General features: G+C 38.6%; 1 protein-coding gene across 2 annotated transcripts in view; it reads left to right on the top strand.

Moving 5' to 3' along the window:
• The first annotated feature begins 7662 nt into the window (after window positions 1–7662).
• The window catches only part of SS18 (synovial sarcoma translocation, chromosome 18), a 63802-nt gene continuing 56506 nt past the window's right edge, over window positions 7663–14958 (top strand). The window contains exons 1-2 of one of the 2 annotated variants that reach the window (XM_004683799.2): window positions 7663–7807; window positions 10540–10616. In XM_004683799.2, the coding sequence (XP_004683856.1) occupies window positions 7739–7807; window positions 10540–10616 (146 nt within the window). In that variant the 5' untranslated portion in view covers window positions 7663–7738. The remainder of the gene's footprint in view (window positions 7808–10539; window positions 10617–14958) is intronic. The other variant, XM_004683798.2, reaches the window with a different exon arrangement.

The raw sequence follows: 14958 nt of genomic DNA, 5'->3' as shown, positions 1-14958 counted from the left end.
TAAAATATGATCTGATTCTTTATGGAAGAAGTTTGCTGAATCTTGAAATAAAGAGAAAGTTATTTTCCTCAATAAATGCAGAAAAAATTTCAAAATATTGATGATTTCACGATTTTATAGACTCATAATATACTAATAGAGGCAGTTTTTCTGAACTTGCTAAAAGACTAAGAATCCTTGAGAAAACGTCATATTTGACAGTTAAGTGTTTGAACGTTCTTCATTTGAGGTAAGCATGAGAGGTGAGAATGCCTGCCATCATTGATTCTTTTCAGCTTAGTATGGGTTACATTTAAGTATTATAAGAAAAAAAGAAAAATCAATAAGTATTGGAAGGAAATGAAAACATTTTTAGATGATTTGTGTGTATCATAAAGAATAAATAAACTATAGATAAATCACTGGCATTAGTAATTGAATTTATAAATTTACTTTTGGACAAAGATTGATATAAAACAAATTGATTTCTACAGCTCAGAAACAAGTAATTAGAAAATGAAAATTTTAAATTGTGTTTGCTAGTTTATTTCCAGGAAATACATATAGACTTCTCATAAAATATTATTGGAAAAATCTAAAGATCTAAGGTAGAAAAGGTGTATATCTTATTCATAAATTGGACAACTCAATCTGCATATTCAAATGCCACAGTTACCAGAGTTTCATTATTTTTTTCCTTAGGGTATACTTTGATAAATTTATAAATTTTGTGTACTATGATGAGTTTCTACAAATGTCTATGCCCATATAACTATGATCATATCAAAAATACAGAAAATTTACAACATCCCATAATGTTCCCTGCATTCTTTCACAATACTAGTATTTCCCATTCCCATCTCCAGTCCACCATTAATCTAATTATCATGTTAATTTCCAGAAGTGCAGAGGCAGTGAGAGGCTTCACCAGAAACAGTGGGGTGCAGAACAGGCGAATAGAAGAAGTACAGTGCTGAGGGGCGCATCAGTGCCAGGTGGATCACCTCCGGGGCCAGGGATCGAACTCACACTGAAGCCACTATGGGAGCTTACAGTGCTGCATCCTTACCCGTTGCGCCACCATGGAAGGTCCAGTGTGTCCATTTCCTTTTATGCAAGCTAAGGTTTTTGAGATTCATCTACTTTGTTGTATGTATTAATAATTCAGTCCTTTCTACTCCTGAAGAAATTATTGAAGATCATAATTTATATAATCACAATTTATTTATTCATTCACTTACTAGTGTTGCATATTTGGGTTCTTTGAAGTACCTTTGTCAAAGGTACTATGAATACTCATATATATTTTTGTGTGGGCAATGTATTTTCATATCCTTTGAATAGAGGGTAAATGCCCAAAGTACAGTTGCAGGGTCTATGACAAATTATGTTTAACTTTTTAATAATTGCCAGTTGTTTTTCATAGTGGTTATATCATTTTTTGAGTCCTAATAATAATATATAGGTGTTCTAGTTATTTCACTACTCTCTAAAACTGAAGACTCTTTAATTTTAGCCTTTTTGATGAGTATGTAGTAATTTCTCAGTGTGGCTTTCTTTTTTCCTATTTATATATATATATATCTATATGTATATTGCATATATAGTATAAATACATATTTACATATAATATATATTTATATACTATTTATATATATACATATATGTATCTATTCATATATACACATATATAAAGCATCTTTATTTTGTACATTTTTCCATCTCAGTTGTAATCTCCATGGACTTCCCACCTCTTCACCCAGGTGCCATCACGAGAGTCTGTTGTGCTCTTCCTGCCCCAGTTTTGATCCTACCCCCTTCTCCTGACTGGTAGAATGTCTCTGGTTTATAGTTGTTAGTTGATTATCGTTTTTACTTTATTATAATTACTTTTTTTTTTCTTTCTGATTCCTTACACTCCTGCAATGAGGGGAACTATCCAGTATTCAGTGTGGTTTTCAATTGCATTTCCTTGTTGATTAATGAGAACAACTTTTTTTTTAATGTATTCATCATTTTTCCATATATGATCATTGTGTAGTGTCTTTAAAACTTTTCCCATTTTTTTTAAGTAAGATTGACTTCTTACTGAATCATAAGAGTTCTTCATATATTCTACATACAAATTGTCCATTTTCATGTTTCTTGTTAGTTTTCTCCCAGATTATCGCTTGGTTTTTCATTTTCTTACATTATCTTTGGAAAGTCATTTTTAATTTTAATAAATCTAATTTTTCAGTTTTCCTTTCACGGTTCTCTTATGTCAAACCTAAGAAATATTTGTTTAACTCAAGGTCATGAAGAGTTTTCTATTTCATTTTTTAAAAGATTTATTTTATTTAGGGTCCTTCCAGGTGGCACAAGGGTTTAAGCACAATACTGTGAAGCTGTCCACTGGCATGCAGCATGAGTTCATTCCCCAGCCAGGGAGGGGACCCACATGGCGCAGCAGACATCTCCTGACTTGCCCACTGCTCCCCTCAGTAGTGTATTTGTCAGTCTGCCTGTTTTGCTCCCCACTCTGTCTCTGGTGAATCCTCTCACTCCCACACCTCTGGCCTGTAACCCATGCATGCATGCATAAATAAATAAATAATTTTTTTTTTAAAGAGTTGGGGTGTAGTCCAGAGGTGAAAGTGGGAAGAGGTGTGTGTGAGAGGACTCACCAGAGAGAGAGTAGGGAGCAGAACAGGCAATAGACTGACATACACTGCTGAGGGGAACAGCGGGCAAGACAGAAGAGGTTTGTTGCACTACATCATCTGGTTCCCTGGCTGCCATAGCTGGCAATAGTTTGATAAGTGTTGAGATTTAACTCTTTGTGCTCCCAGGAGGGCTCTTCTATTTCTTTTTGCAGAAGTTTTATAGTTTTCATTTTAAGAATTGTGATATACTTTTAAAGAATTGAATGTAAGATAATCAGTTGTAAATTTTTATTGCAAATTACTTTTTGTGTATATGTGAGGATAAGGTAAATGTTCATTTTTAATAACATGGATATGTAGCTGTTCCAAAAACAAATCCATTGAACTATCTTGGCATTTTAGGTAGTTTTCTATAGTTGCAGTGATATGGTACCACAAACCTTGTGGCTTGAAATAGAAATTTGAACTCTAAGTTATAGCACAAAAATTTCCCAGGAGTAGACTACATTTCAATACTTTGGATCATTTCTAGTTTTAAAATATGTATTTTTCTTAATAAGTTATTAAATATAAACCTTATCCTTGTTTAGTAATTTATAGTAGTCCATGTGCTTTTACATATTTTACGTTAAAATTGTGATACTTTTAAAGAATTGAATGTAAGATAATCATTTAGTAGAGTGAATATGCATAATGAATACTAAATAACTAAACAACTTGTTATTTCTAAGTCTTTTAGATTGAACAGTTGTTTTTCAGGAAGGTCAATGAAATGAAAAAATGGCCTTTTCGGTATCATGCCATAGGTGGAAGAACTTGGGACTCCAAGTTAAGATTGCCTAGAGCTTCACTTAAAAACTTTTTTTAATGCAATACTATAACATTAAATCACAAACTATAATTGATTCAGCTCCTTTTTAATTAATTCAGTACTTCATACCCTAAAATAACAATGCCCCAGCTAGATGTCAGTCTACTTTATTATTTTTTAAAAAGATTTATTTATTTACTTATGCATACAGGACTAGGGTACAAGCCAGAGGTGCTGGGGCAGTGAGAGGATTCACTAGAGAGGGGGGCATAACAGGCAGATTGAGAAAGAATATTGCTGAGGGGAGCAGTGGGCGTGGGTCACCTCCCCAGCTTAATAGAACTCATGCTACATTGGCTGTGGATAGCTTCATAGTGCTGTGCTCTAACCACTGCGCCACCAGGGAGGGCCCTGTCATAGTCTGCTTTAAATGAAAGCTCCTGCAGTACTGAAAATAAAGTCTAGGTAGTAGTATTGAAAATAAAGAATTGGAGGTGATTTGTTATTGCCTGGCATAATGATTATATAGAGAGATGTATCCTGCTCTTCTAATAGTCTTGAAATCTGTGGAAACCACTATTCAAAATGACTCATCAAATGCCATAGAGACAGTGAGCAGAAAGTTCGAAAGCTGTTACTGAGGGGCTTTGCTCGGAGCCAATTATGAGTAGATGTAAAAGACTGGGTTGGTCTTTGCCTTCCCAATATATTCTAAGAATTGATGGCAGCACAGGGACTTAAAATGCCAGCAAATTTGATAGTCCATATACTCAATTAGGAAGCAATAAGTAATAAAGAAATGTTTATATGATTATCTGCACATGCATATTTTTTTTTTGTTGATGACATTAAGTCATAGTTACAGAGTTTAAATATTGGGTATATTCCTGATCACGTTTTGAGTCCACTGAAATAAACTTAAGGAATACAAACAAACATATGTGAAACAAATTTAAAATGAAAACATTTGAAGATCAAACATGGACAATTTTCTTAGTAACTTTTTTGATTAATTGCATCTGTATTTATTACTTTTGTTAATTTCATCTAAATTTATTTGTGCAGATTATTTTACATACTCCAAGCACTTGTGCATGTTTTATTAGGTTATTCTAAAAAAACCTTTCACCTCTTTATGTGACCTCAGTTCCTTCTTAAGCCACCTTATCCAAGAATTTTTTAAATAGTTGGACTGACTTTTCTGAGCAGATATAAATTGCTGTAATACATTACCACAAGCTTGGTGGCTTAAAGTGGAAATTTGATGTGTAAGTTATGACATGAAAATTTCCCAAGAGTAGACTACATTTCAATACGTTGAATCATTTCTAGTTTTAAAAGTATGCATATTAAAAAATTAGATTAGGCCCTCCCTGGTGGCACAATGGGTTAAAGCAGAGCACTAAGAAGCGCTAAAGCCACTTCTGCATGAGTTCGATCCCCGCCTGCTCCGAAGGTGACCACATGGCGCGGCAGACCTCTCCTGACCCGCCCGCTGCTCCCCTCAGCAGTGTACTTCGTTGATCTGCCTGTTCTGCTCCCCGCTCTGTACCTGGTGAATCCTCTCACCTTCCACATCTCTGCCTGTACCCCAGGTCTGTATGAATAAATAAATCTTTAAAAAAATTAGATTATTAAGTTCAAGTCTTATCCTTATTTAGTAATTTATAATATCCCAGCACTTTTGCATATTTTACATGTTAAAATCATGATATTCTTAAAGAATAACTGGCAACTTGATTCTTCTTTTCCTCCCAACCCCTGTACTGCCCAATCTATACCCTGGGATTCCTCTCAGTTCAAAATAATGGAATTGAATGTCCCTAACTCTTTTTCTTCTCACATTTCTTACAGTTAGGCTCCAAATGTTCCTCCAGGCGGCAACCTTCCCTTTCACTCTGAATTTTCTACTTTCACAGGTGAAGCTGATAGGGTTAACCAAGGAAGCCTCAGGGTAAGGTAGAGTCCTTTAAATATGTCTTCTCTAGGGGAGATCATTTGTACTTCTGGCTGGACAGGACACCTAAAATATAATGGCATTTTTATGGCACACATGGTATCACAGAAAAGGTTGTAGTTACATGAATCTAGAGGCTGTAGGTACCCTGGTCTTACCCTGCTGTGTGCTCACTTTGGGCAGACCTACTGCCTACTCTCAGTGCATTTCCTATCCAGCTGTTGGAGAGCTATAATTTAGAGAAGGCATCTATTTTGGGGCACCCTCTTGGAATAGGAGTACCCTGGGCATTTTTTTTTAAATTGGTATACACAAATTTCAGAGAACTATTTCTACAGGTTCATTTTGTTCTTGATTTTGATGCTGTCATGCAGCAGGACTATTTTTCATTCTTTCTCCTGAAATACTGTTCTTAATTACTGGTGTTCTTTTGTGCAAATATCATGACATGATGATGAAAACCAGGTGTTGGGACATAATGTTAACAGTGGATAAAACTTTGTTCTAATTCAATAGAATACCAGTGTTTTCCCAAGGCAGAGTAGTGCAATACAACAATTTATTTGATAAGTATAACTGCCATTATTTTCACCCTTATTTTATTTATTTTTTATTTTACAAAAGTTTATTTTTATATCATTTTGTACATTTTTCCCCCCATCTCAATTGTAATCCCCGCGGGTTTCCCATCACCATAATCGCGATCATTTCCCTCCCCCCCCCCTTTTGATCCCATTCCCCACTCCACCCCCGCAGAATGTCTCTGGTATATGGTTGTTCATTAGTTTTGTTATTTTCTTGCATGGTTTATACTCCTGCTATGACTATTTTCACCCTTATTTTTAGGATGACTTGGGTCTTTTCATTGCATCGGTCTCTATTTAAATATAGGGAAGAGAACCTCCCACCCTAACTCAAGTGAATTGAATGCAGTTTTTCTGTGGAAGTCCCTTGTTTACTAATCTTTATTAGTGCTATTTTGGTTTATTTTTCTTTCTGGTGTATCAGTCCTACCAGAATATAAATTCTTTGAGAGCAGGTCATATATGGGACATGCTCACAATTGCATCCTGAGTGCCCAGCAGCGGACACACCCAAACTTGCTGAAAGACTCCTGACCTTTCTTTGAAGGGCATTTACTTGCAACAAAATAATTTAAAACCTGTGGCTTTTGTTTTTACATATGTAAGCTGAAGGGTTGATTTTGAACTTCAGCGATGTTGGGTGGTATTGAAAACATTTTCTCCCTCTTGTGTTATGTGGAAGTCTAGATTTACAGAAGAAAAAACCCATGAAAACACATTTACGTATATTTACTCATGTTCCTTCCATAATATGAAAGCCATTTTCCCCCATCCTGAGTGATGTGAAGCTTGACAGGGCCTAATTTACCAGTCACTAAGTATATAACTAAGTATATAAGAGTGAGGGTGCTCTATTTCAAAACGTAACTCCAAAGAGCCAAGCCAGTGAAATGGACCCGCACTTCTGCCACCGCTTGTCCCAGGTGGCGAACCTCTCTTCTCTGGCCGCCCTAGCCAAGCTGCCCAGTCCCCGAGTGCTAGTCACAGCCCTTACTGTCGATTTTGGGTCCGGCTTACTTTCCAAATGTTAAGCACGACTTGGCGTGCGTGCGAAACTGAACTCCTAGGTGCGCTTTTGGGGCGTAGCCGAGCCTTTTAAACCAGCGAATCCGCGTTCACCTAGTCCTTGCACCTCTGCCTTTTCGGGGCCGATGCTTCTCGTATTTGCGCGAACTCCGCGTTGGGATCTTCCCCTCTCTCGTGATCCACACGACTCCAGCGGGCACTTCTTCCCAGGCGGGGCGAGGCTAAAGTTGGAAAACTGAACTAGGTCTCCAACAGGGCGCCGAAACCCGGTGCAGGGACGGCTCGGCGCGCCGGGGAGGGAAGCCGTTTGCAACCGCGCGCGAGGGGCGGGCCGCGGGGCCGCCAGCATTTCCTGTGACAGGGGCCGTCCCAGCCTCTCCCTCTCCCGCGGCGGCGGGACCATTTCCTGAATCGCTGAAGCGGAGGGAGGACTGGGGCGCGGCTCTACCATTAGCTCTAACAGATAGGGGCGCGGGGAAGGCAAGGTGGCGGGAGAGAGGTCGGTCGCGGACGGAGACTTTCTTGCAGGCCGGTGGTTCCCTAGTAACGCGCAGACAGCGGACGTCTGCAGGCCGGCATCCCTCCTCCGGGCCGCTGGGCGGCAGAGTCCGGCAGCGAAGCGTCCTCCCCTCCCCGCATTCCCGAGGTGGTTCGGCCCGAGAGGCCGGCGTCTTTCCCCCAGTTCGCCGATCACCAGGAGCGCTCGGGACTTGCCCGTAGTGGTGACGGCGGCAACATGTCTGTGGCGTTCGCAGCCCCGAGGCAGCGAGGCAAGGGGGAAATCACTCCCGCCGCGATTCAGAAGGTGAAACGTCGGGGGGCGGCGGTGCCAGACTTATGCCGCTTTCGGGAGCCCCCTGGGGCCGGGCCGCCCGGGACTCGGCCGGGGGCGGAGCGGGCCTGCTGGAGGCTGTTGTGAGAGGACCCGAGCGGCGGCTGGTCCCGAGTGGGCGGCGGAAGAGGACGAGCCGGTCCCCTCCGAGCGCCTTTCCCGCCTTTGGGTTCTTCTTGGGCGTGAGAGCCCAAGTAACCGCTGCCCGATTTCTCCAGGGATGGGGCGGCATTCGGATGGCGGGGCGCGTGCGCTCGGCGGAGGCGGCGGCCGCCGCGCGAGCGAGGACTGTTCGCCGCAGCCCCGGCCACCCCGCGCGTCGCCCCCGAGTTATTTTAGCGTCGCCCCGCCCCCCGCGCGGCGGCGGCTGCGGTCGGACTCGATCTGGGGTCGCTCATCTCCCCGCCTCTGAGGCGGAGGGGAAGCCCGGGCGCTGTTTGCCGCCCTCCGCCGCGCTGCGAACTCTGCGGAGTTGGGAAGAGCTCTCAGGGGAACTTGCTGGACGCGGCGAGGGAGAGGCCTGTGGACTTGGTTACTTTTGTCATCTACGTCTCCAGTATAGATTCGTTTTTTACCGTCTTCCATCTGTGGTAGATGATTCATTGAGTCTAGGCGCGCGGAGGCTGCAGGGATGTGCGCTGGTCCCTGCCTTCATGGCGTTTACAATCTGGTAGTGGAGACAATCTGATCGTCGTGACCAGTTGCAGAAGCGATAAATACTGGGAGCTACTGCTATCGCGGCTGTTTCTGCTGTTTGGGGACACGGAACTTTTTCGTTGTCCTCCACTTGTGTTGCCTACGAGCAGAGCAGCGTTCTGAATTTTGCAGTCCGCCAGACTTTGGAAAGTTCTCTCTATATTTAGCAGTGTGGCTTGAATGTTTTTGTTTTTCTTCATGCACTGGCGTGAGGATCAACATTGAAGTAAAGTCAGCTTTCATTACCACTCAGGACACCATTCTTAGCCCAATAGGTTATGTTAATCGGTTTCTGTTTACTGTCAGATTCTTTGTCGTGTGGCATTTGACATTTGCCCAACTGTTGCTTTGTTTTAGGAAGGAACTGACTTGTCAGGGCTAGAAATTCAGTACTTACAAATGGTCCATTGGACTGAGGCTGCAAATAACTCCCAGTATATAAATGCAAAACGCAAAACTCTGGAGGGGCTCAGTTTTTCGTCTTATATTTGGACTGTTGAAAAATTCAGATTCTTTCATAAATCATAAGTTATTTATCCTGGGTAATTAATTCAGGAGATTTTGATCGGTTATTTTTAATTCTAAGGTCACAAGTTACCTCATCTACCGTGAGAATTTGATGTTGGAGTGGTGACAGATTCTCACAGGTGAAGATTGTTGGGTTGAGGAATTTACTGAGGCGATCTGCAATCCTTAAATTGAAGATTAATGCATTTTAAGGATACGTCTTTTGGCATCCAGTGATTCTATTTAGGAAGTAACATATTATTTGGAAGGACATATTTTTTTTCTGTAGCGAGTGAAAATTGTGTTCATATGCAAAAATTCGCAATTAATCTTAAATGGGTCGTCATGTTTAATTAAAAGTTAACAGCAACCGAATCATTGAGGTAGCATGATTATGGTATTACAGTGATACCCCGTTAAGGGTGGGGGGGGGTGAGAGGGTAATTCCAAGATCCCCAGTGGATATCCCTGAAATCATAGATAGTACTGAACCCTGTATATACTATTTTTTTCCCTCGGCATATTTATTTATGGTAAAGTTTGATTTATAAATTAGGCATAGTAAAAATTTAATAAGAACAGCTATAATGCACTGTAATGACATTACGCATATGTAGTACCTCTCTCAAAATAGCTAATTATAGGCAGTATTTTTCAATTAAATTCAATTATAGATAAGGATAAACTGCTGCATATTTTCATTGAATGCAGCTTAAGGAGTAACATTTGTCTACAGGTAAATCTGAGCCCCCCAAATTTCATCAGTGATTTACATAAAGTCGCAAAACTGGCACTAAAACTAAATGGCCTTTTAATTGCTACATCAATACTCTTTCCTCAGTGACACTTTGCCTAGATGTATTATTAGATCCTTAAAACCGTTGTTACTTTGCATTGTTATGAGTGATAAACTGATAGGCTTTTACTTTTAAATATTCTGGGTAACTTAATTGCAAGGAAAGCTCATAAAGTCTGCAGTAACTATACATATGCAGAAATTATTATATTCAATCAATCCACATTTGGAACGTCACCGAACCATACTGATAAAAGTTGGAAACTAGAAAACCCATTTGGGTTGAAGTTTTCTTGTGTTTACTTTATTGTGGGTAAGCGCAGAGTTTTTCTTTACCACAGCATCATTAGTGTGATGCAAAGCCAGCTGGGACTCTACTTTGAGACTTAACAGGCCAAATCTGTGACAGATAGTAGAGGTAACTAAATGGTCAAATACAAAAAGAACTCCAAATTTTCCCTTTAGACTTTAGGTAGTACCATAGAGAGACTTTGGAATTTAAGTGTTAAAAAATTAAATTATTGAGTGAATATGACAGTATTTTAAATGTGTAAATTAAGATTTTCTGTGGTGAGATATTATATTATAAAAAGGACCTGAGTGGATTTAGTTATTGTATAAATATTTGTAGAAATCTGAAGGATTAAAATTTTTTTGACTTAAAATGTACCATATTTGTGATAATATTTTTCTTATTTTATTTCAGATGTTGGATGAGAATAACCATCTTATTCAGTGTATAATGGACTATCAGAATAAAGGAAAGACCTCAGAGTGTTCTCAGTAAGACTGATGCAAAATTTTTTTAATTCTTTTTCTGTGTGTGTGATTTTTCACTTTTTTACATAACAGCTTTATAGAAATATAATTCACATGCCATACAGTTAACCGTTTTTAAGTTGTATAATTTAATGATTTTTGCACAGTTTATACAATTGTACTTACATCTCTTTGACTTTTAGAATATTTTTATCGTTACTTAAAAACACCTTCTTTAAGCATCACTTCCTCTTCTTACCTCCGAATCCCTCACCTCCTTAATAATGGAGTCTGATTTCTGTGTGGGTTTGTCTGCAGTGGACATTTATATAAATGGATTCACACAATATGCGGGGAGTTTTTGACTGATTTTTTGGACTTAGCATTATGTTTTTTTTTTTTTAATAATAGTTTATTTTTACATCATTTTGTGCCCTTTACCATCTTAGTTTTTGGCATTATGTTTTTAAGATTCATCTATGATGAAGCATGTTAGTGCTTATTCTTGCTGAATACTTTTCCACTGTTTGGCTATACCACTTTTTATCCTTCAGTGATGACCACTTATGTTGTTTTAACTTTTATGAGTTATGAGTAATGCCATTATGAATGTGTATGTATGATATTTTATGTGACATTTCTTGGTTTTTGCAAAAGAAAATTAGTTATTTGAAATGGAGTTAAATAGCAGTTACTGTCCTGCATTATAAAACATTGACTTCACATTTGTGTACAGTCTGTTTTGTGCAAAAGTAGGATTTTCATGTGTATAGAATATTTAATTACATTTATGTAAGTAGCTGAGAAAGCACATCTTATACCTAGTAAGTTGCAATTGATAATCATGCATTTGAAGCCAAACTTAATATTTTGAAATGATGTATGTGAATAATATGGCCAGTGTTCCATATAGAATCCAATGTAGTGGAATGAGTTGAATATTTTTCAAAAGTCTCTATGAACAGAATTGTCCAGTAAACATATCTTGTAATATTATATTTGCAGTATCAGACACATTAAACAAGTAGATAAAAACCAGGCAAATCAGTTTCATATTTTACTCAACCTACATTTTAAAAATAATATCACTTTAATATGTAAGAAATATAAAAGGATTAATGAGACAGTTTTAAATTCTTCATATGGTCTTTAAAATCCACTATCTCTCTTACTCTAGTAGGATATTTGAACTAGCCACATTATAGTTTGTCTGGTGACTACTATATTGAACAACATAGCTCTAGAATATTTTATTCTAGGTGTTTTATTTATTTATTATCCTTATCCTTATCCTTGGGATACATTTCTCCAAGCAACTCTGGAACCTGCCTGTATTGCTCTCTTGGGTCTGCTGGTCTTTTGCTCTCTCTCTCCATCTACTTTTGAATCTCTGTCCATTACTTTGACTTTGTACCTTTGTTTAGAATTTTTTTGAATTAAAAATTTATGGTCTTTATAAAAAGAAAAAATTGAAGTATGAAAGTTTGTAGAGATAAAAGTAAGTTTCCTCTTATTCCCACTTTAATTTTCCCACAGGGCAACTATATATATATATATTTTTAAAGATTTATTTATTTGTGCATACAGAACTAGGGTACAGGCCAGAGACACATGGGTGGCGAAAGACTTCACCAGAGACAGAGTAGGGAGCAGAACAGGCAGATTGACGAAGCACACTGCTGAGGGGAGCAGCGGCTGGGTGAGGAGAGGTCTGCCACACCATGTGGTCACCTCTGGGGCAGGCGGGAATCGAACTCATGCGGAAGTGGTTTCAGCTTCTTAGTGCAGTGCTTTAACCCGCTGCGCCACCAGGGAAGGCCACAGGGCAACTATATTTATACAAATAAGCTCCTTCTTTATAATCACACTTAGATAGTTGCTTTGTGTTTGAGTCAGAGTTTTATAAATGCAGTGACTCCATTAGACACCATCCTAAATTATCAAGTTACCCTGCAAAAAGATTCTGTTAGTTTGCTTTCCTCCAGTTAGGTTTCAGAACTTCTGTTTTCAAGATATATATATATTTTTAATTGTATATTGGTCAATAATGGCATCTTTTCAAAACTATGTTGAAGTAACTACTCATAAAGAAGTTTAGCAAATGAAATATCTGCCTGTGCTTCACTGAAATTCCTTAAATATTATTATTTACATATTTTATATGTATAGATATTACATACTATTAAACATATTAGTTCACATGCTTTATCATTCATATCTTCTTCATATTATTATACTGAAACATTTGAGAATAAGAGCAAGTAAGTTGCTCAACTTTAGTGGCCCTAGCATGTATTTCATAAAAACAAGCAAAAATTATTAGTCAGTATAACTGTTAAAATTTAAATGCTGTGCTATTATCTAATTTTGAGTTATTTTAAATATCGCCAATGGTTTCATTGGTGTATTTTTTCAGGTACAGGATCTTGTGCCCTCTCTTTGTTCTTGATTTTTTTTTTTTTAAGATTATTTATGTGTACAAGAGCTGGGATGTAGGGGCACTGAAGGGATACAGTGGGGAGCAGAACAGGCAAATCTACTATGGGGAGCAGAACAGTCAAATCTACTGAAATATACTGCTGAGGGGAGCATTGGGCAAGACAAGGGAGATCTGTTGCTCGGTATGTGGGTCAGCTCCCTGGCTGGGGCTGGAATGCACTACAGTGGCTGGTGATAGCTAGATAGTGCTGAGGCTTTAACAAAACCCTGTGCCACAGGGAGGCCCTAGTTGTGTCTCTTAAGCAATCTTTAACCTGTAGCTTCTAGGTAAAGGTTTTTTTTTGTTTTTTCCAAATGAAATGGGGTTTTTGGGCAATATGTAGTAATAAGTGGTAATCTTTAACCTATTTTGCTTTTTCCATTATCCTTCATGATGTTGGTACTGCTGAAGAGTATATTTAGTTCGCGAATAGTCCCTCATTTGTGGTTCGACTGGCTCTGTTTGAGTTCATTTTTATTAGGCACTTTTGATTGTGTGATGTTGTGTAAGGTTACCCTCAGTGCCTTCTGACAGTGATATTCAGATTTAAAACCAACTTTTCTAACTTAAGTCAGTAAAATTCTTTCTCACTTTTTTTGTGCATGTATATTACCATTTCCCTCATTCTCTGAATAATTAAATAGACCTCATTTTTTTTCACATGTATTTGGTACAAATAGGACTTACATTGATTTAGATAAAAATCTTAATTCTGCTATTTCTGGTGGATTTACTTTGTTCTTACAGTTCTCTAGATACTTTTAAGTTGGCAAAGTTGGTTTGTGAATGAAGGGGAAAAAATTGTTCCCCAAAGTTAATAATAATCTTGTTTCTCATAGTAGTAAAAATAAAAGGTAAATAAGTAGGAATGGTAATAAACATCTAGAAATTTACAGTCTGGTTATAATTAAACAATTTTGTAAGATGTGATAACTTTGCCTGAAATGGCATTTTTTGTTAAAATAATATCATTATATATATTCCTTTATCTAGCATGATCTGTATACATCCTCCCACTTAACCACTTCTTTTATTTTTATTATTTTTTTTAAAAGATTTATTTATTCATACAGAACTGGGGTACAGGCCAGAGATGTGTAGGGCGAGAGGCTTCACCATAGACAGAGCAGGGAACAGAACAGGCAGATTGACGAAGCACACTGCTGAGGAGAGCAGCTGGCGGGTCAGGAGAGGTCTGCCTTGCCATGTGGTCACCTCCCGGGCAGGCCGGGGATCGAACTCATGCGGAAGTGGCTTTAGCTTCTTAATGCTGTGCTTTAGCCCGCTGCGCCACCAGGGAGGGCCATCACTTCTTTTATTTTAAAGATTTATTTATTTATGAATACAAGAGCTAGGATATAGGGTGGGGGGAGAGGATTCACCAGAGGCAGAACAGGCAGATTGATTGAAATACACTGCTGAGGGGAGCAGCGGGGAAGACAGGAGAAGTCTGTTGCACCTTTGGTCATGACGCTCACTGGCAGGGGATTGAACTTGTGTTGCAGTGGCTGAGGATAGCTTCACAGTGCTGAGCGTTAACCTCTGCACCACCAGAGAGTCCCTTACTCATATCTTAAACTCATAACATATCATAATATCAGTGAATTACTTGTGCACAGATCCTCTCAAATTGAGATAGCATATTTGTGAGAAAATGTTCTTGCTCTCTTGTGGTGTTTGTGTTGAGCATTTTCTAACTCAGCCCATGTATTTGCTTCAGTCAATCCTTATCTTTCATAACTTAGGGTGAATTCAACTGTTTCAGAGTGTGCGGTAGTTTTCAAACAAAAATTTTCTATTTGTCACAATAGAAAGGAATTTAGTTTGAAATTTGTAGTTGGGAAGATAGTTTTTCTTTTATAAATTATATGCCTGTTAAGGCCCTCA

This window comes from Condylura cristata, unplaced genomic scaffold, assembly GCF_000260355.1.
Source record: "Condylura cristata isolate star-nosed mole 26May11 unplaced genomic scaffold, ConCri1.0 scaffold00016, whole genome shotgun sequence".
In the NCBI taxonomy this organism is placed as follows: domain Eukaryota; kingdom Metazoa; phylum Chordata; class Mammalia; order Eulipotyphla; family Talpidae; genus Condylura; species Condylura cristata.
Note: the sequence above shows the minus strand (reverse complement) of the source record. Positions and strands in the feature narration are given on the sequence as shown.